At 46.6% G+C, this 24989-nt stretch overlaps 7 protein-coding genes across 7 annotated transcripts; 5 read left to right on the top strand and 2 right to left on the bottom strand.

Annotated features, from left to right (window-relative positions):
- Positions 1 to 1059: 1059 nt before the first annotated feature.
- BDW43DRAFT_313008 (uncharacterized protein) lies at positions 1060 to 2154 on the top strand (the record flags this gene model as incomplete). Its single annotated transcript, XM_032047489.1, has 3 exons — positions 1060 to 1125; positions 1176 to 1301; positions 1372 to 2154. The coding sequence occupies 3 exons, from the start codon at positions 1060 to 1062 to the stop codon at positions 2152 to 2154; spliced, it is 975 nt and encodes a 324-aa protein (XP_031898325.1).
- A 2471-nt stretch (positions 2155 to 4625) lies between these two features.
- On the top strand, positions 4626 to 7673 carry BDW43DRAFT_138626 (arrestin family protein). The gene is made up of 3 exons (XM_032038289.1): positions 4626 to 5713; positions 5776 to 6845; positions 6901 to 7673. The coding sequence occupies exons 1-3, from the start codon at positions 4981 to 4983 to the stop codon at positions 7564 to 7566; spliced, it is 2469 nt and encodes an 822-aa protein (XP_031898324.1). The 5' UTR covers positions 4626 to 4980; the 3' UTR covers positions 7567 to 7673.
- A 1098-nt stretch (positions 7674 to 8771) lies between these two features.
- Positions 8772 to 10223, bottom strand: BDW43DRAFT_282422 (uncharacterized protein). Its single transcript, XM_032042626.1, has one exon. The coding sequence runs from the start codon at positions 9191 to 9193 to the stop codon at positions 8813 to 8815; it is 381 nt and encodes a 126-aa protein (XP_031898323.1). The 5' UTR covers positions 9194 to 10223; the 3' UTR covers positions 8772 to 8812.
- Positions 10224 to 11269: 1046 nt separating this feature from the next.
- BDW43DRAFT_313006 (glycoside hydrolase family 7 protein) lies at positions 11270 to 12667 on the top strand (the record flags this gene model as incomplete). The annotated part of the gene is made up of 1 exon (XM_032047488.1): positions 11270 to 12667. The coding sequence occupies one exon, from the start codon at positions 11270 to 11272 to the stop codon at positions 12665 to 12667; it is 1398 nt and encodes a 465-aa protein (XP_031898322.1).
- Positions 12668 to 13191: 524 nt separating this feature from the next.
- BDW43DRAFT_313005 (acetyltransferase, GNAT family) lies at positions 13192 to 14037 on the top strand (the record flags this gene model as incomplete). The annotated part of the gene is made up of 3 exons (XM_032047487.1): positions 13192 to 13305; positions 13377 to 13934; positions 13996 to 14037. The coding sequence occupies 3 exons, from the start codon at positions 13192 to 13194 to the stop codon at positions 14035 to 14037; spliced, it is 714 nt and encodes a 237-aa protein (XP_031898321.1).
- A 6129-nt stretch (positions 14038 to 20166) lies between these two features.
- On the bottom strand, positions 20167 to 21271 carry BDW43DRAFT_282413 (uncharacterized protein). The gene is made up of 2 exons (XM_032042625.1): positions 20681 to 21271; positions 20167 to 20617 (listed from the first exon to the last, which is right to left on the bottom strand). Exon 1 carries the CDS (start codon positions 21058 to 21060, stop codon positions 20800 to 20802), a length of 261 nt encoding a protein of 86 aa, XP_031898320.1. The 5' UTR covers positions 21061 to 21271; the 3' UTR covers positions 20167 to 20617; positions 20681 to 20799.
- Positions 21272 to 22547: 1276 nt separating this feature from the next.
- Positions 22548 to 24348, top strand: BDW43DRAFT_138278 (chitin synthase export chaperone). The gene is made up of 2 exons (XM_032038286.1): positions 22548 to 23346; positions 23419 to 24348. Exons 1-2 carry the CDS (start codon positions 23109 to 23111, stop codon positions 24246 to 24248), a joined length of 1068 nt encoding a protein of 355 aa, XP_031898319.1. The 5' UTR covers positions 22548 to 23108; the 3' UTR covers positions 24249 to 24348.
- Positions 24349 to 24989: the final 641 nt, after the last annotated feature.

Here is a 24989-nt window from a genome sequence, read left to right as displayed (position 1 = left end):
TGAGCGACGGGGCAATGCAGAGCGTTACGCAGTCACCGAATTGGTTTAAGGTCGCGGAAAGCGACGCGGGGATCTAATGCCCTGAGAACAAAAAGGGAAAGGGGAAAGGGTTAAAAAAAAGGGAAAAGAAAGGGAAAAGGAAATTTGTGGATCATACAAGGAAACACAGTCGTCAAAAGATAACGACAAGAAAAGAAAAGAAAAAAAAGAGATTAGAAAGAAACGGTGAGGAAATAGCTTCGTGACGGGATGAAGAAGCGCAGGCGACTCGAAACACGGCTTTCTTCCCCAACAAGTTAAACAGGTGGAAAAAGCTTAAGATTCGGGTTGATAAAAGACAAGAGCTGGAGGAAATGGATGCAAAAAAGAAGAAGAAAAAAGAGATAGGAAAGCAAACAAACAAAGGGAAGAAAAAAGAAACCCCAATCACTCAGGTCTCGACGCCAGCAGGAAAAAGGGCGATGGAACAGCGCGAGAGATGAAATGAGAAATGGAAATGGAAGCAGGGGAAAGAAATGGAATGGAAAGCTGCGATGACCTGATGGGGAGTCTGAATGGAGAGAAGAACGAGGAGAGGTTTGGATGGTCAAGAGCCGCTTGGGGTGAGGGGCGCACTAAACCCGTTGGCGTTAGTCCTCCCTTGACGGGTCGCTCTCCGTTCAGGTAAAGCGCTTAATTCCTCCACTGTCCATCAATCGACCTGTATTCTTCCAAATCCACTGGGTTCGCTCTTTCGCTAGGTAACGTTCATTCCAATTCCTTTCTCTTGATCGAGTGCCTGTGTCTACGTCTTACATCATCATGATTTCAATTGGTCGGTGTGATTTTCCACCAGCACCGGGCTCTGGACTGCTATTGGAGCTGTCGCGTTTGATCTATCTCCCGTCTCATTTCAAGTTTTCGGGGACCCCTGTTAGAACTTGCGTCAGCTGCGATCCTGACTTGGTCAACTAACAGTTACTCCTTAGGCTAATAGTAGTTTTGCGCCTTACACTTTCATCCAGCCATTTCCCCAGAGAGAGGTGCCATTTTATACAACGTGCCACTGCCACAGTAGCCATGGCTACTTCCGATTTCTCAAACCCAGATTCGCTCGCCGTCTTAACGGCAATGGTGAATCAGACGGTAACACTCCCTCCATGAGCGTGCCTACAAAAAGTTCTAACTCTCAGTAGCTTATTGAAACCGGCCGATTTTTTCGATCAGGGGGCTCTACACAATCTAGGGCCCAGCTCAAACGCTCCGTCCCGGTGGCCCATGAGCAATTCCAAAGCGCACTGGACAACTTGTCCGAGCAGATCGTATGTGTTTCACGGCTCTGTATCCCACTAATGGGGATATCGTCCGATAGTCTCAACTGACCAACATTAGTTTATCGCCAAGGCGTTTCTGGAAAGGGACTACGAGGCGATTGCAGCCCAGAAGGCAGCACTGCAACCACCCGAAGATGCTGTCATGACTCAATCAGAGACCGGACAAGATCCCAAAACTGCGCCACAATCTGAGACTGCAGCAGTTGACACGAATCAAGCCCAATCACAATCACAACAGCGCGAGGCTGACACTGTGAAATCACCAACTGGCATCGATGCCGGTCAGCAGGATTCCGCTGAGAACCCCGTGAAAGAAGAGAAACCAGACGAATCTGCTGTAGTGGGTCCCAATCCGTCTCAGTCGGGGCCCACGGAGATCAATTTTGATTCTGTTCTCGATGATACTGGCGGAGCAAACGACTTTGACCTGAACCTAGATTTTGGAGATGATGACCTCGGGAACGAAAATTTCCTGTCAGGGACTAATCTTGGAACTACCAATGTCGCTGGTGTTGGCGACCAGGAGAAGGGGATTGACCTAAGAGGTAATACGGCAGCCGAGGTGCCTGGTTTGGAGAGCAGTGCGGCCAGCATCCCAACCGGCGGAGATATGTTCGATTTAGAACTACAAAGGGCCGAAACATTCACTACTCATAACGGAGGCCAAGAAGGACAGCCAGCCAACCCCAATGAGGATATCATGGCCCCTGGAGAGTCTAGCTTCGATGACCTGTTCATGGATAGTGAAAACTTTGGTAGTGGTGACGTCGGCGATCCCAGCATGCTAGAAGGCGACAGCTTGATGAACATGAATGAGCTTGATGACAGCTGGTTTACCTAGGGATAGCTCTCTTGTTTTTAATTCGGTACATAAATATGAGAGGGTTTGGAAGTTGCTCATGATGCCAATGGTCTATCTTTTAGGTTATAGACAGACGTTTTATCTCGATGGATTGTGAGGAAAGTCCTACCACTCCCCTCTCACCTTTTTCTCGCCGAGACGCATGACAAAAGGTTCATGCAAGGGGTGACGGCTGTACCTGAATACGTAACGATGCATGGTAGAATGTCAGTTTGGGCGATCTCTGTAGTATATCGGTCTTCAACTCTAAGTGAGATTAACTCTCCCCGAGCCACAGGGCTAAGTAGGGATGTAGGGTTCGGGTCTCGAGTCACAAGTCACTTTCGCATTGTTAAACATGTAGGGCTTCCTCGCGTATGACTGGAACATTCGTCGCAATTGGATTTCTTTTCCAATCGTTATTATTGTAATTTGTAAAAATTAAAAATTAAAAATTAAAAATTAAAAAATAACAAATAACAAATAAAAAATAAAAAAATAAACATTAATAATAATAATAATAATAATTGTGTGAGAGAGACATCAGGAAAGACATGGACTCTTCCCCAATTGTGGGGTTGTTATTCAGATGAATTTAATTAATTAGGGTAGATGGATGGCCCAGATCACGCCTCAAATAGAGCTTGGGCATGAACAATTGGATAAATGAGGTCATCGGCTCGTGGAGAAGATCGGCTTCTAGAAAGAATTCCTGAGGTCATCGGAAAATAATTGCACAATGGAATGGAGAGCCTTCATTCCATTTTCGCGGAAATATGCGATCTCAAATGGTATCTATCTCTTGGCTCCCATATGAAGAATTTGTAAATCAAACATTCTTCGGGTGTCAATTCATGATCTCCTTTTAAGCGATTAAATAATCTATTTTTGATGGTCCACCGAATCAGACCATGTCCTTTCCCTTTTCCATGGATACCTATTTTCTATATTGTATTTGCCCCATCAAATGGGACCGAGGATGTAACATTGAGAATATGTACCTTTCATTTTATTCGAATCAAACAACATGATCCGATTTGGGATTAATAACAAGATCATCCTTCACGACGGTGCATCCCATAAGCGATTAGTCAGAGACGGTAGGTACGAAATTAAATGAAAGGAATAAATGATATCACTCCACCCGGATTTGCCCTGCAGGTATGAATCACACACCCACTTGGAGAACATACACGACAGGTCAAGATTGACAGAGGTTGAGGGACCCTTTTTTTTTCCCACCCTTCCACGGAACCTTAGGAAGTCATACATGCCGCAATATCCGTATTGGAGGAAATCTAATTCTGGCCCAACCCCAAGACTACTCACTCTCCGCCTTTCCCGGCACCGAGAAATCCACGGCTAAGACGTCATCAGTCCTTGATTTAGGTTGTCAGAGGGGATTTGGTTTTTCTTGGCTTTGCCATGCAAGGACTAAAGCACTAGTTACATATTATCTATTCGTATCTGTATACTGTACACAAATATATAAATGTATATTAATTCAATGAGGGGCGCAGAGATATCGCTGTCACATGCCCTATATTGTAAACAGAATGTATCATAGGATCTATAAAACATCGATAATAGCCCTCCGTACAATGGCAGGAGTCAACAATGAAAGTGATATGAGGGATATTATCATCCAAGGAATTTGCCGACCGATCCCCTACTAACCTACTCTTCGGAGTACATAGGAAGATATATGGGGAAAAGAAAAGGTCTAACTAGGACTAACCGGTAGGATTGCCATTTAGCGTACCAGTAGAGAGTCCAATGAGACGGGAGACAGTGAGCTTCAGGTAATAGTATAGCCAAGCAGTTTTAAACAGTGATTTTAGTACCCACGGATCGCCGGATACAACGAACCACTCCGCGTCATCGTCGGAAATCTTATTCAAATCATTCGTTCCCTGCACCGTTTTCCTCTTCTTTTACTTCCGCTGGTTTGACTTTTTTTTTTCTCGATCTCTCCCTCAGCAAGTTGTCTTGTGCCCAAGGAACCCAAGCGCACCGCCTCATTCTTGTCCCTCGAGTCGCCGTCATCGGTTCTCGCTATCTTGATTGCTCCCCGCAGTTCAATCGGCCCTTCTGGACTTGTCCGTTGGTTGATCATTCGTTGCGACTTTGATCATCCTGTCACTCACTTGTCTATCTTCCAATTGTCGATCCAATATTATTACTCTTGTCCGGTACCTTTAGTACCTTCTCCTCTTTTCTTCTCTTCCTCCCTACACCAACTCTCCGCATTTCTCTGGCCCCGTGTGTTGACTCCCTTGCGTTTCGCCCGGTCGATCTTCAGCCAAAACGGAAAGACTGCAAATAAAAATTAAGGATCAAAAAGAAAAAGGAAGGATACGAAAAAGGGCCCCAGCTGGTCGCACGATTGAATGAGCGTCTGAGCGTCTGAGAAAAAAAAGTAATATCTGGTACCTCATATTTTTCCCTTTTTTTGCTTTTTTTTTATTATTATTTTCCACCCTTGTTCTTGTTGCGAGCCGCCGAGCACGGCGTACAGACAGGGAAGTTCATTCATCTACTTACTTGTCTCTGTGTCTCTCTCTCTCCCTCTTCTTTTCTTACATTCTTTCAACCCGTTTTTCTTTAGCCTCGTCTCCGTCTTCCTTTCTTTTGAAACCGCCTTACGAAAGTGAGGCTCGTTTCAGTTTTGGCCCCGTTTCTCCCTTTTAACTTTTTTTTTTTCATTTTTTTTTTTTTGCAAATCACTTAAAAAGGAACAAGAGACTTCGATGTCCCGGAATCTTTTTTGCCCTTGAAGAAAATCCACATTCTATACGTTATGCTTTTGAATTGGCACTTTGCACAATGACAACCGCTCATGTGCCTCTGCAACAGGACCTGTCGACATCGGTCACCACGACACATCCAGTTACCCAGCTCCATTGCAGGACCCCAGGGTCTTTGTCTTTATTGTCCGGTCATACAAGTTCTAGCGCGGAGCATTGTCGGTCAGTCGACCCATCAACCGTCGTTGGTGCCAACTTCCCCAAACAGACCAATCGCCGCGCTTCGATCTTTAGAAAGTTGGCGGGCCCACGCGAAAACGCAAAGCGCTTCCTCCGCCTGGGGGGTTCTGTCCGCGCTCAGTCGCCACCATCCACCCGCCAAATGTCTCGTACATCTCGTCCCCGTCCGGTCTCCGAGATCGTTTTATCGCCCGAAGATGCACGTATACTTGCCACTGCTACTCTAAGTGCCGGTCTAGGATCGGGTAGAATACGCTCCCACTCCTCGTCCACCGGATCGATGAATCAGTCCCCCGTGGGGTCCGTGCTACAGGGTGCGCCACCATCGGACTCCATGGGACCCTTTCCGACATTACGCAACGAGAAAATCGTTGCAACGGGAAGTGGAATCACCGTGGGTATTGCTCTCACGGAGCCCGTCCTATACTTGCAGGGATACGACCAGAATGACCCAAGTACGAAGAAATCGGCCATCCTACGTGGGCAGTTGCATCTCAAGGTCACTAAAAGCATCAAGATCAAGAAGATTTCGATTTGCTTCCGTGGACACGCACAAACCGATTGGCCCGATGGTAGGTTTCAACATTCGCTATCAATTTTACCTTGACGCTGACTGGACTTTACCTCCTCGCAGGAATTCCACCCAAGAAGATACACTTCCATGATAAGAAGGATTTAGTCACCCACGGGGTGATGTATTTCAATCATGGTGATACGGCACTGATGCAGAATGACTACGGTGCCCACTTCTACCAGCACGCCAAACCGGTAACCTCCGTTACTGGAAAGGACGGTGGCCCGACGACTATCACTCGCGAGATCTTCTCAAAATCGGGCTCCTCAACCTCTCTTAGTAACGGTCAGCCCACAAGTAAGGAACTTAAACGACTTTCCCTCCAATCCAATCACTCGCGCAGCTTCGGGAAGAACGATTCGCCCCCCACTGTACCCGCTCATCCGCAGCGCAACTACCGCATGTTTCCTGTGGGTGACTACTTGTATAGTTTTGAATTCCCGATCGATGGCTCCCTTCCAGAAACGATCAAGACGGATCTGGGGCACGTGCGGTATGACCTCGAGGCTATTGTAGAACGATCTGGTGCGTTCCGTCCCAATCTTTTGGGCAACCTCGAAGTGCCGGTCATTCGCACGCCGGCGGAGGGCTCTTTGGAACAGGTTGAGCCGATCGCCATTTCTCGAAACTGGGAAGATCAGTTGCACTATGACATTGTCATCTCTGGAAAATCTTTCCCGCTTGGATGTCAGGTCCCTATTGCTTTTAAATTAACACCGCTAGCCAAGGTTGAGTGTCATCGGATCAAAGTCTACGTGACCGAAAACATACAGCATTGGACTGCGGACAAGAGCGTCCATCGCTTCCAGCCAGCGAAGAAGGTGCTCTTGTTCGAGAAACGAGCTGATTCGGCCAGTACCAGTACATACCCGGGCAGCTCCATGCGTGTCACGGCAGGCGGTGGCATTGACTGGGATCATCGCGCGGCCGCTGCGAGGGGTGATGAAATTGTTGATCGGGACCGGACGAATCTTCTGGGTAATCTGGCTAGCGATTCAGGTGTTGGTCCGACCGAAATGGAGTTCAATGTCCAACTTCCAAGTTGCCATGAGATGAAGAATCGGGATGAGTCTCAACGGTTGCACTTTGACACGACGTACGAAAACATTCAGATCAACCACTGGATCAAGGTATGATGGCCTTTTGGGATTATACAAAGTGATGCGACTAACGCGTTATTACTAGATTGTTCTTCGTCTCTCCAAGGTCGATGAAAGAGATCCGAGTAAGCGGCGGCACTTTGAGATCTCGATTGACTCACCGTTCCACCTTCTTTCGTGCAAAGCCACGCAGTCCAACATTTATCTCCCTGCGTATACCTCGCCAAATTCGGACCCTGCGCCGCCTGCCCAGGAGTATGAATGTGGATGTCCAGGAGCCGCCGCACTCAACCGAACCATCTCGACTCGCCAATCGCCGCCGCCATCTTCTGACCCAGAAGAACCGCCGACTGGTAGAGCTGTCAGCCGAAGTTTCACCAATAGTTCCGGCGGATTGGCGCGGCCACCTCAAGCTCATTTAGCACATGAGCCAAACGAGCGCGCAGATGACCCTCCACCGCGTCCCATGCATCTTCTCCGAGCTCCGTCATTTGCTCCGCCCGCATTCGATGATGTTCCGCCGCCGCCGCCTCTCATCACACCGCCACCGGAGTACACCACTATCGTGGGTGATAACGACCGGGAGGCGGTGCTGGAGGACTACTTTTCCCGGCTGTCGTGCTATGAGGAAACCGCAGATGACCCGCGGGGTCTCGGGCGGGTTGACGTACCCCTGACTCCCGGAGGAAGGGTGAACCGCAGTATGGACGTCCCGAGGGAATGGGTTCGCCTGGATCAGTCGACCGTCTAGGCAGTTCGACTTTACTTGATCTGACGGTAGTTACGATGTCATGATTTAAATGTATTCTTTCTCTTTTTACCTTGAAGGGGATGTACTGGGGGACGTTTATCTTACATCCGAAAATCACCTTCCTCTTCAATGGTGTCGTGTGATTCCCATTGTACGCTGATTGGATTATATTTCTTATCTTTCGGATTACCGGTTTATAAGGCGCAGAAGGAAAATGGATGATGGCTGGCGCTGGATTACGGAGCGCATCATGAGCGATCTTGCTTTTTCTTTGTTTTTTCTATCCTATACACATCTCAAGTTCTCTATGTTGCACACCATCAACTACTATATTTCGTTTCTATACATGTTTTATGGTCTTCGGGTATATAGACGGGCTGTTTAATTGCAGCGAGACTACTCCCTGGAATACATACGCTTCTATCCTTATGGAATCTGCCAAATACCATTAAAATGTAACATGCCAGGGAAGTAAAACATAACGAACTGTCCATTGCATGATAGAAATAACAAAATCGCCACGTCTCTATAACTTAGCCATCATCTGAGCATACACAAGAAATGTATATACTATCCAACCACCTCACCCAAAACTCCATTTAACCACAGAATACCTTGAGAACTAGGCCTCAATATCTCCATTATAACTCATAGTATACCGCCCCGGTAAATCCCTCTCATTAACGGAACAGTTGTCTAAATCCGTTTCCATTAGCCTGATGAGTCTACCCAATGTTCTTGTGCTGTCTTTCCACGGCGTTGCGATATTGATACCCCATAGTCTCCCAGATAGCGGAATCAATGATCCCCTTTTTATATCTCTGAGCTATATAGCTCTATTAGGTTATAGTACCACAATACGGAGGGTGATATATTAGGAGACGGAACAGCATGGGCATGTGCCGTCTCGATGAGGTCTCTTCCGATCAATTCTAGGTCTTGATCTAGATGCAAGGATATACCTCTCCTGGTGGAACTCCTAATACGATAAAATCGGATGTCTGTGAGAGAAAACTTGGGTCGGTAAGGGTCCCTAGATCCCTCTGGTAGCTACCTCAAACAACTTGAGTATTGACTTCAATCTCCTCTAAGAGGAAAGTTCTGGAAGATATCACAACTTTTGAACCGTTTTCTATCTCTTTCGATCATACAGTCTTGCAAGCAAGCTATTCTCTTCTCCAGACCATGTTTGACTTCTGTAACCCTGGTGTCCTATGAATGATAAGATCTGGTGTCTGTGGCAGCCCTACATAATATGACGTCCCATTCTTTGCTCTGATAACGAAGTCATCAGAGCACTGATACGTATTATAACGCCTTCCGCGGCGTCCCAGTATACCAAACGCAGAGGCCTTTCCAGCAAAGAGTAAAGAGATCCGAAAAGAGCTATTCGATTTACCACAATCAATATAGCAGACAGCCCTAAAACAAGGTATATAAGCCATAACCACCCTCCCTTTCTTCCTTTATTTTTGCTTTTCTTTCTCATCGCCAAGAATGCCATTCCGATGCACAAACCTTCCATCCCTCTAAATCTGCTCATAAAAATCCCTCGCCCTCTTTTAAATGATACGCATCCCCCAACTCCGTAAACAACTTCAACGGCAACGCCTGATCCTCCATACATTCTGAACGAATAAGCGGCGAATAAATATACCGTCTCTGAATAGGAAAGAAATCTCTCTATCTCTATCCCTATCGCCCTACTACTCCTGTTTTTAGGTCCACAAAGCTAGCTCCCGCAAATAAACGAATCGACATTCTATTCTCATCCATTCCAACAAGGTCATCAGTCAACAATGGCAGAAAGTGTGCTTTATGAACCACAACAGTATGATGACGCCTATGCTTATGACCCAGGCGTTCATCAGCTCCTCAGCACAGCGATAAGCCATTTACCTCCACAATCCTAAGTTCTTGACCGTCGGATGCGGTACCGGCAAACCAGCGACCGAAACGTTGGCTGCAGTAGGCCACTTCTTAACAGGGATTGACAACGTGCACGCCATGGTCGAGCTGGGCCAAAAGCGAATCCCCGATGGCGTGTTTTAACTTTCGGACATGCGTGAATATGTCTACCCTCGAGGGAAAGTAGTAAGATGTAGTGTGTTGAAGGTACACTCTCTCTCTTCCGATTGGTCAGGGAGGAGATCGAAGAGACTGCGCGGAAGTACGGAAGCCAGTTACATGCCGGCGGACTGGTAGCCGTTGCGACAATGGCTACCAATGATTTCAGCGCCAATGATATCCTCTCTGGATATGACGCTGACGGATTGTGTGTGAGGGAGGTCAGACAACGGTTTATGAGCAATGAAGCTACAAGTATGCTGTTTACTTGAAAAGGGTGGAGGCAGCTCCTGCAGGGGAATGACTTTAATATTGAGGATCTAACGATAGTGGTATTTGAAGCACCGGACCGGATGGACTCGGATGCCTTACCATATTATTATATCATTGCTAGAAACGTACAGTGATTATTTGTTTGTGTTTTCGCATTAATGTATCAACTGTATCTCCACTTCTTAGAAATACAAGATCAGATATGTTACTTAGTTATACCAGCACTGTCTAAACAGCTGTAGGGCACAGACGTGAAATGCGCGTATATCAAGCTCGTGAAAGTCTTGCCAGCTGGTTACCAAGGGACGGAGGAAAAGGAAAGATTCTGCCTGGTAAGAGTACTTCTAGCTGAATTTAACCTGTAAGGCAGCAGCCCATCGACTAGGGAAAAACCCTCGGAAGATATGCCGTTGCATACTGGGATTTAATGTCAGGGTAGAATTGCCGACAGCCAAGCAATATTAACATGTGCAATAGGACGGCGCTAACAGGCATGATTAGATGACCGACTTCTTAGCTGGTAAGAGCATCATGTGGACGAGAACCTTTTGGCAATAAATTCAATACTTCAAAGTCGGAGTTATTTGGCTGGGTAAAAGGTGTGGAGATTGCGAGGTTGCAGTGGCTATACAACTCCCAGCACGTGGTCTCCTGCATGTCAGGCTAAAAAAAATCTTGTGTCGCCCCTCAACACCTTTCCCCAGTATGCAACTTATTTGATTAACTGAGGGGATTATGGACAGCCACCCGGCAGAATTGGTTGGCAGAGACACAGCGTGCTACTGGTCGAAATACCTGCTGCAGTATGGGGGTGGCGCATTATACCCACCTATGGCCTTCCTGGCCTGCATGAATCTCGATGAGATTCGAGACAGAACAGCTAATTATCTCTTAACGGGTTCTCGTCATCGTCCGCTGCCCTCCGCATCACCTGATCGATCATTCAACTGATGCTGTACCGGAAGCAGTTTGTGCCTAGTCTGTCCCGAGATTCCGCACCTTTTCCTCTTACGACGAGGAGCAAGAGGCCTTAGGATAAAATGGCCAGATTATGTGCAAGCAAAACCAGCCACATAGAGCCCAGTTACAGGAATACGAGCCCGTATTAGGCTCAGTGCGCGTTAGTAATCTGCACTTAAGTAGAGGTTATTCTGCTTTCATCACGGAGAAGGAGCGTTTGTTCCTAGGTATCGTTTCTTCAACGGACCGGCGGTCCTGCTATCCGGCGCAAGCAAGTCTTCAGGCGCGCCATAAGCTATACTGTTTGAGATGGGCAGAATAGTATATGAAGGAGACTTCGGTCAGAAGCTCTCACACTTTCTTTCACGGAATTCAAGCACAGACAAAGCTTTCCAGAGTCAAGATGGAGTCCCCTGTTTTCTCCAGAGTCTGGCGCAATGCCCTGATCTTATCTTCCATTCTGGCTACCGCTCAAGGTCAACAGGTTGGTACCTACCAGACTGAGAATCACCCCTCGATGACCTGGCAGACATGCAGCAGTGGCGGCAGCTGCAGCACCAAGCAAGGCTCCATTGTCCTCGATGCCAACTGGCGTTGGATCCACCAAACGGGAAGCTCCAGCAATTGCTACACGGGCAACAAATGGGACACTTCTTACTGCAGCACCAATGTGGCCTGTGCCCAGAAATGTGCCTTGGACGGCGCTGATTATGCCAACACCTATGGTATTACGACCAGCGGCAGCCAAGTCCGTCTCAATTTTGTCACCAACAATTCTAACGGGAAGAACGTCGGTTCCCGAGTCTATATGATGGCAGACGAGACCCATTATGAGGTTTACAAGCTGTTGAATCAGGAGTTTACCTTCGATGTGGACGTTTCCAAGCTCCCATGTGGCCTCAACGGGGCCCTTTACTTTGTCGTGATGGATGCCGATGGAGGTGTGTCCAAATATCCGAACAACAAAGCTGGCGCCAAGTATGGCACGGGATACTGTGACTCTCAATGCCCACGGGATATGAAGTTTATCCAAGGTCAAGCGAATGTGGAGGGCTGGGAACCCTCAAGCAACAACGCCAACACCGGCACTGGAAACCATGGCTCCTGCTGCGCCGAGCTTGACATCTGGGAATCCAACAGCATTTCACAAGCCCTCACTCCTCACCCATGTGATACCCCTACCAACACTCTATGTACCGGCAATGCCTGCGGCGGTACATATAGCGAGGATCGCTATGGCGGCACGTGTGATCCTGATGGCTGTGACTACAACCCGTACCGTGTGGGCAACACATCCTTCTACGGCCCTGGCAAAACGCTCGACACCAACAAGCCAATGACCGTCGTGACCCAATTCATTACGAACGACGGCACCGCCACCGGCACCTTAACCGAGATCAAACGATTTTATGTACAGAACGGTGTCACATATCCCCAGCCCAGCGTCGACCTCAGCGGCCTCAGCGGCAATTCCATCAACTCTAACTACTGCACCACTCAAAACACCCTGTTTGAGGGCGCGGGCAGTTTCGCCAAACACGGTGGACTCGCCGGCATGGGTAAGGCCATGTCGACCGGAATGGTCTTGGTCATGAGTCTGTGGGACGACTATGCTGTCAACATGCTCTGGCTTGACAGCACCTACCCCACCAATGAACCGGCCAGCAAGCCTGGTGTCGCTCGTGGAACGTGCTCCACCTCATCCGGGGTCCCTAGTGAGGTCGAAGCCTCCAATCCCAACGCTTATGTGACATATTCCAACATTAAAGTTGGCCCTATCGGCTCCACTTTCAAGAGCTGATCTACATATCTGCAGTTGGAAGTATAAGACGCTGTGAGCTGGTTTACTGGGAGTCATGGTGAAGGCCAAATATATTTCAGTTATGGTTATGAGCTGGAAGAGGCTGTTTTGTGGCATTGAGAACAACAACGAAATGTACGGTGATGCAGAAGTAGCTCTGAATTGAATCGGATGAGCAATGACGTTGAATCGATCCCTTACTAAGAGCATACTTTACCGCCCCATAACTGTGGAGAATCCCGCATAGAGCTTCCCTTTCGGATCATGCCGAGCGAATGCATTTTCAGCTGGCCTGGTCTTCATCACGGTCATTTAATCCCTTGTTCCCCATCTTCAAACTGGATAAGTAAACCCTATACCCATATGCCGAACCGATAGTATAGCAATCCCATCAAATTGGAACCCCCAAGTAAGTTTCATCCAAACCCACCAAGTCCTAACCAACCAAATACCCAACTACCCAAAAACTCACCTTAATATAACCAAGTTCAATCCCAAACCCAAAGTAAACAAAACAAAAAAACATGGCCATCGAAGTAGTCCCTCTCACAGAAGCCGACATCCCCGGCGCAATCGAAGTAATCCAAGAAGCCTTCGCCGACGACCCTTACTTCAAATGGGTCTTCGATGCCTCCAAGGTAGGCCATTACCCCAACCACAACCACATCCACAATTATATCACATCCCACTAAAAAAGCAACCCACCCAGTTCAACAAACAACGCAACGCCACCTCCCTAACCGCCCGCTGCCTCTGGGGCATCAACAATGCCATCTTCCACGTCGCCAAGGACACCACAACCTCCCGTTCCCCCTCCAACCCCAACTCCCACATAGTCGGCGTCTCCTGCTGGCTCCCCCCGCATCCCGCCTCCCAACCCGAGAGTTGGTACACCTGGTCCCAAGGCCTCCTCCTCAGCTGGCGCCAGATGCTCAACAACGCCTGGCATTTCGGACGAGGCGGGCTCCGGTCCCGCCGGTACTGGATCTGGAAGGCGAGGCAGGAGGAAGCGCAGCGGGCGATCTGGGATGATCCGCGGGGGTACTATTTCTGTAATATTGTGGCTGTTCGGCCTGGGTGTCAGGGGAAGGGGGTGGGGAGGAGGTTATTTGAGGCTGTTACGGAGGTTGCGGATGCGGAGGGGGTGAAGTGTTACCTAGAGAGTTCGAGGAGGGAGCCGAATGTGGGAATTTATGAGAGATTGGGGTTTGGTTTGAGGAGGGAGATGGAGTGTAGGGATCCAGATGGGGAGGGGGATGCTTGTATGGTGAGTTTTCAGTTCTTTTTATTTTCTTTTTTGCGGTGGTGATGCTAACTTGTATGTATAGCTTTATTGTATGGTTCGTGAGCCGAAGGGTGAGAAGGAGTAGGAGTGAGTAGGAGAGAGAGGTTTTCTTTCTATCTTGGTTAGAGAGGCCTGGTCTGGTCTGGTCCGTATGCGGTATTTGATGGCGAATAGGCTTTATTTTTTAAAATGAGGGTTTGCGGGAGGCTCGCTTGCTTTCTCTTTCACGATAGATATGATTTTGATCATGGAATGAGTGCTTGATACATGTTAGTATCTTGAATTCATGAATTGAATGAATGGATCTGAATTGAAGAACAACATCCCTACAATCAAACCCTTCACCAACCAACCCAACACTTTAACATACATATAATGAACTACCCTAATCACATCACAATAAGCAAAAAGAGAAGAGTCCAGCCTAAACCTCAAAATCAAAGCAAAGCAAAGTAAGTCCCCAAGCTCCGAGTCCCCTAAACCCGATTTCAGATCAATTAAACCCCGATATGCAACGAACAGTATCCCTAGACCGAGACTTACACAATTCGCTCGCCCGCCAAGAAATTACACGTACCGTTTCCTTAACATAGAGAGCTATTATAACTCTTCTATTATTGTTAAGAAAAAAAAAAGGGAGAGGTTCCGCCAGAATTAGATACGACACGCCCCTCCTTCGACCGAAATAAGACCGATGGATCAGGGTGCTCGTGTTGGGATTTTCCGCACACTTTCATATCCCACATTAGGTTCTCTCTCTAATTTGCTAAGGAAAAAAGACATATACACTACGCCCGATACCTTCTAAAGCCCCACAACGTAGACACAACCAACTAACCCCAACTAGACTATTATTTATCTAGGCACCCATAATCAATATCGAATTTAGATCATCCCCAAAAAAAATCCAGGGTCCAACACTTAATCTACCTAACTAGGCATTGTACAACGTTACATGCACCCAGCCATAAGCACTATGTTTCACAACCCTCCAGAACCACTACTGCACCAGATTCTGTTCTTAACAGGCTTGATAATACACGGCTCGGGCCGGAGTCTGATTCATCCAGTCATTGATTGATTACGGAGTAGATTATATTCCGTACAGGCCGTTATCAACGGCTAAGGTATGATAGGGTAGGGTCTTTTTTTGGTTTTCTTGGAAATCGGACGGGATGGAATGTGGGGAGGGCGTGGGATCTGGTTCTAGTTCTAGTTCTAGTTCTAGCTATATGTGATATGGATATTGGTTTTATGATAAAACTATGCAGGTGAGACGGAAATTTATTTCCGAGGGTGGGAGTAGTTACTGCTTACTGAGTGTACTGTAGAGGGGAGATTGGTGGCTTGTTTAGGTCTTGATATTGATAACATTGAGGTTGACCACTAGTTATATGGACATACCAATTTGGGATAGTGTACGGTATGGAGAGCCTGGAGATGGAATTCTCGATTGGTGGAAGTGGCCAATGGGAGTCGAGGTGTGTTATTAGATAGTAAATATGTATACGTAAGAAGATGTGATTCTGCATGTACAGTATGTATTATCATCACCGCAGTTTTATTGTATGATAATAATATGGTATCGTTGTTTAGTCTTCTCTGAAAAAAGAAATTAGAATATTATTCGCGAGTCTATTGGAAGAATAACCAGCAAAGGATCGACTACCTAGCAGTAGTTATATTATCCCAATCTAAAACATCAAATCACACCTTCTACCTGCCATACTGTATGTACATATTAAAATGGTATAAATCACGATTAAAGTCGACTAGTTTTGCCTGAACTGGCTCGGAGCCTGTACAGATTAATAAATCTAGAGCAAGGTAGCCATAAAGATATATCAATATTCCCAGGGAAGAAGAAGGGTGCAGGGGGTCATAAAAGGAGAGCTTGATATGGTGGGGATGGCTTAACGATTTTTAATCCCTTACTCTGTATTGTAGACTCGGCAATTTACCGGGCTTGTACTCTATTACCCCGGGATGGTTTAGTTTATATCAGATTTCCCTAACAAAGTACACTACATGAGCTTCAGAGACGTGACGAAAACAATATCTATTGGGCACAATGAAAGTACATGCATGTAGGTAGTCGATAAAACCTATCCGACATCCCGATGACAACAGCACAATTACACAAGTCTCCCTAAGCGAACAACCTAGAGTAGATAAATGGCCACTTGCCCGGAGTTCCAGGGTACTACTACCACAGACATCCGTCATAGCTCTAGGGCTACCCCACTAGTTACATGCTAGCCAGGCACTGACTCGGTATTATCTTGGCAGCACGAAGAATGTAATAGATTAAGAAAAAGAAAAGAAAAATGAATAAAGGGGAGGGCGTCCAATAAATGAACAGAGATAAAACAAATATGCTTCTAGAACTAAAATCGACCTTTGTATTGGACTGTACTGTGCAATGGATGGATGAACCTTGTCCACGAGTTGGGATACTGAAGTTTAATATGGAGAGGTCATGGTCAGTGCGAAGAGTGAGGCGTCAGAGTTAAATTACTGATAATGAATGATCCCCCATTTCATTCATGCCGCGCGCACTCTGCCGAAATGAAGTAGCAGGGGGTTATTCCTATACACAGTTGCCTTGCAGGTACATACATGCATGCATGGATACTACTTCAAAGTACCGTTGCACTAACTAGGCAACTAAGTTCTGGAATAATTAATTGAGATTTTTCTCTTGGTCGCTAATAGACGGATTAGTCAGCCGGAATTCTCCCGTGGGATTTTTACGAATGATTTTGCTGGGACAGGGTTGTAGAGAATTAATCAATAGTATATTAAGTATCAGTAGGGATGAGATGGAGGGGTGCACGTGCCCTCTCTGTACAACAAAGTGCGATGTGGGTATATTTGCATACTAAGCAGTAGGACCATGCACACACACCAGAGGGTCTTTGGCTTCGGTTTGTTCTGTTTGCTTTAGTACTTTTGAGGAAGCTTCAGAAGTATACCTACCCATCCATACATTCAAACAAGCGGAGAAATGGAGCATGAGCAAAGTTTGCAGGATTGGTTCAAGGAAACTATAACCCGATACCTGGTACGTACAGTACATATACTGGTCTTTGAATGCACATATAGCACCAGCGGCATTGATGAGGTTATCTCTAATCTGCCCGAGCAGAATCCTAGATGGTATGATATAAGCGGTGATGGTTCAGCGCCACGTAAGAATAATCAATGCTTAGCATAATCGACAATTCAGAACTAGTTTAGTATGCCTGAGAGTTAGTGTGTACGCGTGCCTGGCATTCGTACAAATCACTCAGAATGGTAATGTGAAATTTCATGAAAGATTATTGATGTGGTCAGATCATTTGACCATTTCTTTCTTATTTCCTTTTCTTCTATTTTAATTTGCTTTACTCTGTAAAAGTGAACATGATCATCCTGGTATCAGGCCATGGAGGAGTGACATGTGCTAGACTTCGCTTCCGGTTGTCCACCTATCCGAGCGTTAGTAGTCAGGAGGTAGCGCTCCGTAGGGTAGATATTATACCTTCTATATTTACAAATCTCCATACAGCCGCGGGCCGGCTCGAACACGGGACTTAGATAGATTGCATGGTGCAATCACTTAGGAGAGAGCTTGATCCGTGGCGTCACTGGTGCTATCCCTAACATGATAGCCTCAGCTATGTCAGACGCTCCGATTGGACCTCCCGAATCTTCAGGGCTACTATCAAAAATTTGGCCGTTGAATGGCTGGTTATCGTTCTTCTTCAGTCTCTCTACCCCTAGCCAATAGTGAGGCGATATATAGAAAAAGAGAACTCTGCCGACCTCCATGGATCTATTTGCCCCCTGGATTCTTTTAGTGTGGTGGACCGGCGGTGTTTTAAGCGTTGCCCTGCAGGAATGCACATTCGGCCCGAAAGTGGGCTTGGTCAGAAGGTAAAGTGATGGTGGTACGGGATGGTATCTCATCGTTCTTGTGTAAAGTCGGAAATTAAAATATCTTCCGTGGTGCCAATCCCTGGGCAAATGAGAAGGGATGGAGTTGCGGGGATCATGTATGCAATATGCCAGGTAATGACACTTATCCGAAAATTCCTCGACCTCTTGCCCCCACTCCCGGGAGGAGATGAGTTGGCGAGGGAAACTCTCCACCCATCCATGACAATAATTGACGGTAATCCCGGTGCTAAAAGATAACTGTCAATGCATCCCATTTCCTGGTGTATGTGTAACAATCGCTGCAACCCATAGCCACATGGGGGAGGGGAAAAGAGAAAAAGAGTTGACTGAGCTCTGCATTGATCACAGTATCATAAGGGAACGCTGGCAGGGTTCGTGGGCGCCAGGAAATGAAAGGAAGAAAGAGAACATCAAAGAAAAATAAGACCCGCCCCCGGTAATCCTGGTCCGTCCCTCAAGCTTGTTGGTTCTTCCTGTGTGACCGTCAACCGTCCATCGGGGAAAAAAATGCAGCCCAGTGTCCGGTTTCACAACGATTCGATTCTCAGAACCACTAGAATCCACCTTTCGGCCGGTCGCGCTACTTCGTCATAGGACGGGGGAGCACAGACTCCGTCTGGGCCTCTGTAGATGCAGGAAGGCATATGCTTGGCAGGTAGCGGTTCTGCTATCATGCAGCTCATTGCGTCAAGTGCAATGACCACTGGTTACCAACCAGTGGTTTGCTAGTGTTAAACCGTTCTCAAGCTTGAGTAATGTCAATGTTGGTCTAGGAAGGTCAAGGCGGCCTCTGTGTAGCGTTCTCTCTCTTTTTCTCTCCCCTCCTTAGCTTCCGTGACTCTGACTCGCCGAGGTGTTGCAAGCCCGTCCGTTCCCACTGTAGGGTGAAGAACATGTTCAAACCATCTTAAAAGCAATAGTAACACATGCAGATGCGCAACAATGGATTAAATTTGGTCTGTTTCCCCTTTTGACGGAACAAGAGGCGCATAATATGATTGAAGCAAAATAATAATAAACAAAATAATGATAATAATAGAAAGACAGAAATGGGATCTAAAAGACAAGTAAAACCCCGACCCTCTTTTTTGTTGACTCCCTTGAGCGCCGTACATGATTGATACCCGTGCCATGCCAATATACATGTGACATGAAAAATTCTCGCTTGCAATTTCCAAGATCCAAAGAGAGAGAAAAGGAGCAGAGAGGGAGCAAATAAACAAATAAAATAAAAATCCTGAAAATGAAACATAGAGATCAAAGAATCAATCCGACAGAAAGAAAGATGGGAATGTGAATAAGGCGCTCATGGAACAGCTCGATAGTTTATTAACTGAAGGCTTCCGAGTTCGTGGGTATATGCCGTGAAAATATGCCACCGGTTGGAGTCGGTTGGTAAAGGCCGCAAATAAAGGGTAGTAAGTAGTAGTGTTGCCTGTGAAGTCGATTCTTGCAACCTAACGACAAAGTCGGCATTTCCCAACAACCACAATGAATCGATCGTGGGGACTGTCCGTGCATTTATTCTCCTTCGACCCGTCGATGGATGTTCGAATGAAATGCACACTGGGCTCCCGACAGGTGCTGTATATGTAGTAATTCTTGAAATAATTGCACATCGCTGCCCGCATCCACTATTGGCAAATCAGGACAGACTTGGAGGGCGGAAATGCCGTCTCAATGCTCGGGAGGATAGAGGAGGCTTCCGTTGCGGGTTGTATATAGTGTAGTATAGTGTAGTATAGTGTAGTATAGTGTAGTAATAGTAGTAGGGTTTGGAACGATACCACCCTGGCTGAGGTATAAAGATGATCTGGGATCCAAAAGCTTGAGGTACTTTGGAGATATGCTTAAAAAGTCTGCAGGAGACGACTGTGTACTAACCTGGATTTAATGAGGCAGGGGAAGAAGAATGATAATATATATCTGTTGCTCATGGCGGGCAGCTACAGAAGGGCTTGTTTGCTACCAGGGTTGTGGCCCATCACAAGCCGGCGGCCGAAAGGTCTGACAGGGGAGTGAAGAAAATTATAAAATTCATTTATTGTATTATTCAAAATAAATCCAGAAATCCTAAATATTAATAGTAAATACAGAATGGAAATAAACGTAGGTAATGCCCGACGATCCGTTTCCTGCGAAGTAGTCTGGCATCAAGAGAATAAAAAAATATTCAAAAAGAGACTATCATCCCTGTAAGGTCACAGGCCCACCTCCTGGAAGAGCGTCATTGGAACTGCAGCAATTTAGAAAAGAAAGGAATTAAAAAAAAAAAGAAAGAAAGAAAGAAAGAAAGAAAGAAAGAAAATAATTAGAAAATAAAAAATGGTGAAACTAAGGTAGACTAGCAACGCGGCAACTAACTTTTCTAGTCACATTAAAAAGAAAAACGTCCCATGCGAGATGAGAGAAAGCCTCATCTGTTTTAGGACCGATCGGGGCAAATGGGAGATCGACGTGGTCCCTCGCAGCCGTTGATGCTTCACCTACACGTGGCGCTAACTAGGATCGTCATGCATGAGTGACGGCAATGGTCCTGGAGAGGTCGTAGATTAGACCACCAACACGTCCGGAGTAGGTCTAAAGCAAGCAACCTTGGTGGAGGTTAATCCGATCAGTGAACCCCGATGTAACGGCACGAAACCACTGTTCTGCTCAATACTGGAGTCACTCCACATTTCTCCCAACGGGCCAAGCCTACCCTTAACCTTGATTGCCCCGAGCTACATAAGGATACGTTAGTCATTGTCGGCTTTTGAAGAGGGGGGAAGGAACTGATCAATTACATTATCGTACCCTACGAGAACTCGTTGGTTAGGAACTTAGGGTTCAAACTATTCGCGTGAGCGGAAAGGTTTCATTGGATGGAAATCATAAGGTTCATGGTGCCTGACCCGGTTGGAATTCATATCCTATCCCTCCCGCACCAGAAAAAGAAAATAAAAAGAGAAGAGAAAAAGGACAGAATGAGAATGAAAATCAGGGTGTTGGGTATCCATATGTCTCCTTTAATTTGACTCGCCCCCCTGAACTGAAGAAAGCTACTCGAATAGAGTGAGTGGTATCTACCCTTTTCACCTACTCGTAGTATCGGTGCCGTAATACTTGATCGGCTTGTTTCCCGGCCTATGACCGGGGACACCACTGGAAAATCATCCCGTGACATGAGAAGAAATTTCCAGGTTTCACCGACGACGCTTAACACGATCGAGTCCAGCAAACGAAACTAACTATAGCATAGTGCGAGTTCGGGGTCAAAGTTTAAACCGTCCGTTGGTGCGTCAGGGTCTGGAAATCCGTTGTCGGAACTGAATCCGGTCCACCTCACGAGATTATCCACCAGGGGATTTTTTTTTAAACTTAAAGGAATAATAATAATAATAATAATAATAATACTATTATTCCTATCATCATCATATTATAATAATAATAATAAGAATAGATCTTAAGATCCATCCGTCAGAGGATCATGCTATCATAAGAAAGTTGCATCCATCTGCAGGCCGGCAAAAGAGCATATGCGGACTGTTGGAGATTGATATCGTATACGTAAGCTGATTGAAGAATCATTGCGCCAAGAAAATCATGGCGGTCTCTCCGTTTTCCTTTTGAAACTTAGTTACAAAAATTAAAAATTAAAATAAAAAAAGCTGGAAAGTATCTCTAAAATTGACCGTCAAATCAGAGTCTCCTTCCAGAAGTATACCATCGGGACAATGATCCACTCAGGCTGTGACCTGACAAGGTTATGACAACTCTCTGTCGGGATTTGACTACGGCTAATCAAGAACAGAAAAGGTTAAGTGATCAGCCGTCTATATGGGCTTAATATCATGATTATTCGGTTGTTCACGATCTAAACCAACAATGACATTATACCATCCTCCAAGCTAGCCTAGACATGTGTGAAAGGTATGCCAGTCAAGTGTTAACAACCCCGGAAACTATCGGGTGCTAGAGGGGAAAATAATTAATAGAGAAGCATATGTGGGGTTCACCTCTGGTCAAACTTCGTTTCACCTTCTCCTACTCCGCAGATGTGATGTAATATAATCCAGGGATGAGTTCATAAAAAGCACTCGATAGGATCACATATCACCCGCTAAAGCGGTATCCTCATTCTAGAAGGTGCTAAGACCTCTAGTATTGAGGTTGGTGGCCACTCAGAGGCTTATAAATGGCAGTTATAACCGGCTTGATAGTGGATCGACTTTCCTTAGTTGGTGTTGGCTGGATGGATTCGGGCTAACATTGCTTTTTACGTCTGCGGTCAATCATGTGCCTAGCAAGGCAACATCTGTTGGGGCTAGAGGGGGGGAAAAGCAAAGAGAGGGAAAAAAATAAAATAAAAACGGGAACCCTGTCGGATTGGCCTTGTTCCTGCCTGACCCAAAGCGTCTTCTGTGGATTATGGTATATACATTGCGGCGATATTTTTGGTCCTGGGAGTACCGCAGACAACCTGTATAGAGAAGCACCTACTACGGTATCACAGATGTTCATTGCTCCGAAGAAATTATATGCCCATACTAAGGCTCTTGGCAGCTTTTTGTGACGAGGATATGACTATTTCGTCATCTATTGGCAATTCCCGCAGGGAAAAACAAGGCCAATGATACCTAGAACTTTACTCTTTGACGATGCTGCCACACTTGCATGGCCAGGCTTGTCGGTAACCTTAAGTGGTCTCATTCGACCTTCTTGGAGAAAAGTGAATCTGTAACTCTGTATAGGAAGGCGTCAACATCCTAACCAGAGGCGGCTAGTCTGCTTCTTTAGGGCCTAGATAAACAAGTTACCGAAATGGGCTAGCGTGGAGGCAAGCCTATCCGGGGATAGCAGCACTAATCCGAGAATAGCAACAAAGGGACTAAGCTTCTCCCGGTTAGCCTTGATCTGGCTCTAGCGTACCTCGTGATTCTGGATTCCAGAAGCCTCAGACCAGGAGAAACATTCCAAAATCCCTCGTCGAACGCTAAATTGCGGTCGCCTCATTCTCGGGATCTCACTCCCACGCCTTCGTTTTTGCGAAATACATCAGTCATTCGCTGCGGACTTTTCAGTGGATTCCGCGGAAGTCATATTTGGCTCACTAGAAACCCGCCCCCCGTCCGTCGTTGTGGAGACGGCTCGGATCCGCTCACCTTGCGATATCATCGAACGATCCAAACAAACCTACCGCTATCCTACTCTCAGCTTCAACGGGTTGTCGAGATGGGGTTCGGTGACTTCGACACCATCTGCCAGAAGGCAGCGCTGCCGCTGTGCTCCCTCGTGGGTCCGGCCTCCTCGATATCAGGCGCAACTGGCATCATCCCCAACTGCTACGCGCGAAACATCGAGCTGGCCAACACAATCATTTTCGAAGGCGCCGCATCTTTCGTTCACATCATTGCGCTAGGCATGACGGTCATCATGATCCTGCACATCAGATCCAAGTTCACCGCCGTCGGTACGTAAATCGCTGCAACTGGCGTTTTACACAAGACGATCGTATCCCACTAACACTCTCTCGCCACTATAGGTCGCAAGGAAATCATTACCTTCTTTTACATCTACATGCTCTTGACAATGTGCTCTCTGGTCATCGACGCCGGGGTGGTCCCGCCTCGGAGCGGCCCGTTCCCTTATTTCGTCGCCGTGCAAAACGGACTGACCTCCGCCCTGTGCACGAGTTTACTTGTCAACGGATTCGTCGGATTCCAGCTCTACGAGGACGGAACAGCACTGTCAGTCTGGCTCCTGCGTCTAACCTCAGCAGTGATGTTCGCCATCTCGTTCGTCATCTCCCTCCTAACCTTCAAGTCATGGGGCGGACTCAGCCCCACCAACACCATCGGCATGTTCATCGTCCTGTATCTCCTCAACGCCATATGCATCGCCGTCTACCTCGTCATGCAACTCCTACTGGTCATGAATACGCTCGAGGACCGCTGGCCCCTCGGCCACATCGTATTCGGCCTCCTTGTCTTCATATGCGGTCAGGTGCTCCTCTACGCTTTCAGTGACACCATCTGCGAGAATGTCCAGCATTACTTGGATGGCCTGTTCTTCACCTCCATCTGTAACCTGTTGGCCGTCATGATGGTGTACAAGGTACGTCGGTCTTGGTTTCTATTATCTAAACCCTGCTCCACCTTAATCAAACGGCGCGCTGATCATCCGCAGTTCTGGGATTACATTACAAAAGAAGATCTCGAGTTCTCCGTCGGCATTAAGCCAAATACGTGGGAGGTCAAGGAATTACTCCCAGAGGAAGACCGTCGGGCGACTACTTACCAGGACACAAATTCGGAGTATGCCGGAAGCATGTATCATCACCGCGCATCAGCCTACAACAGTCACAATTGTTAAATTTAGTTAAATTCCATTAGGTGTGATCGGATTTAAGGTGAGAGTCATTTTTTCTTTCCCCTTTTATTTTTTCTTGGGTCTTGCTCGCAGCGATAGTCGTTGATTTGCGTGATTGGAGCCTAACGAGTTTGATGCCTAAGTTCGAGTGTCGTTAAATACACTTTTTTTATTTATAATTTTTATTTTATTTCCAACCTCTTTATTTTTTTTTTGTGGTGACATATATTTGTGACTTTCGGACTGTAGAGTTCCAAGTGAATTTTGTAATCAATTTTCTATTCGATGGTGTGTTTTGATTCATAGAGCGTTTTCCCGTTGATTGCTTGTGTGATGTGTGAAGTGGACAAGCCAACTCAGAGATATCTGTCTGTAGATAGTTACACATAATGAATGTCCTTTGAACATCTGATGTCACTGGATCGTTGAAAATTCCAGACCTTTCACATGACATAGGAATATGGCCTTTGGACTTTGGACTAAGCTGCCAACCCTGCAGTGTAAAGAGAGGTGTCACCTACGAGATTAAGCCTGGCGCGTCGCCGAAAGAGGGCAAGGGGAATCACTCTAGGGCTAACGTGACTGGGAAGATAGTTCCGCAGGACATTGGAGCGTGGAGCACGGGGTGTCTGTGTCTGTGAGCGTTTCTTGGTCTTTACAGTTCGATCCCGTGATGGTTGTGGGTTGGCAAACCCCCCACCCCATAGCGATGTCGGAGATAGTCCGTGGCTATATTAAACAACA

This window comes from Aspergillus alliaceus (genome assembly GCF_009176365.1).
Source record: "Aspergillus alliaceus strain CBS 536.65 unplaced genomic scaffold BDW43scaffold_34, whole genome shotgun sequence".
NCBI lineage: Eukaryota > Fungi > Ascomycota > Eurotiomycetes > Eurotiales > Aspergillaceae > Aspergillus > Aspergillus alliaceus.
The sequence above is the reverse complement of the archived record's forward strand: the minus strand, read 5'-3'. Positions and strand labels throughout refer to the sequence as shown.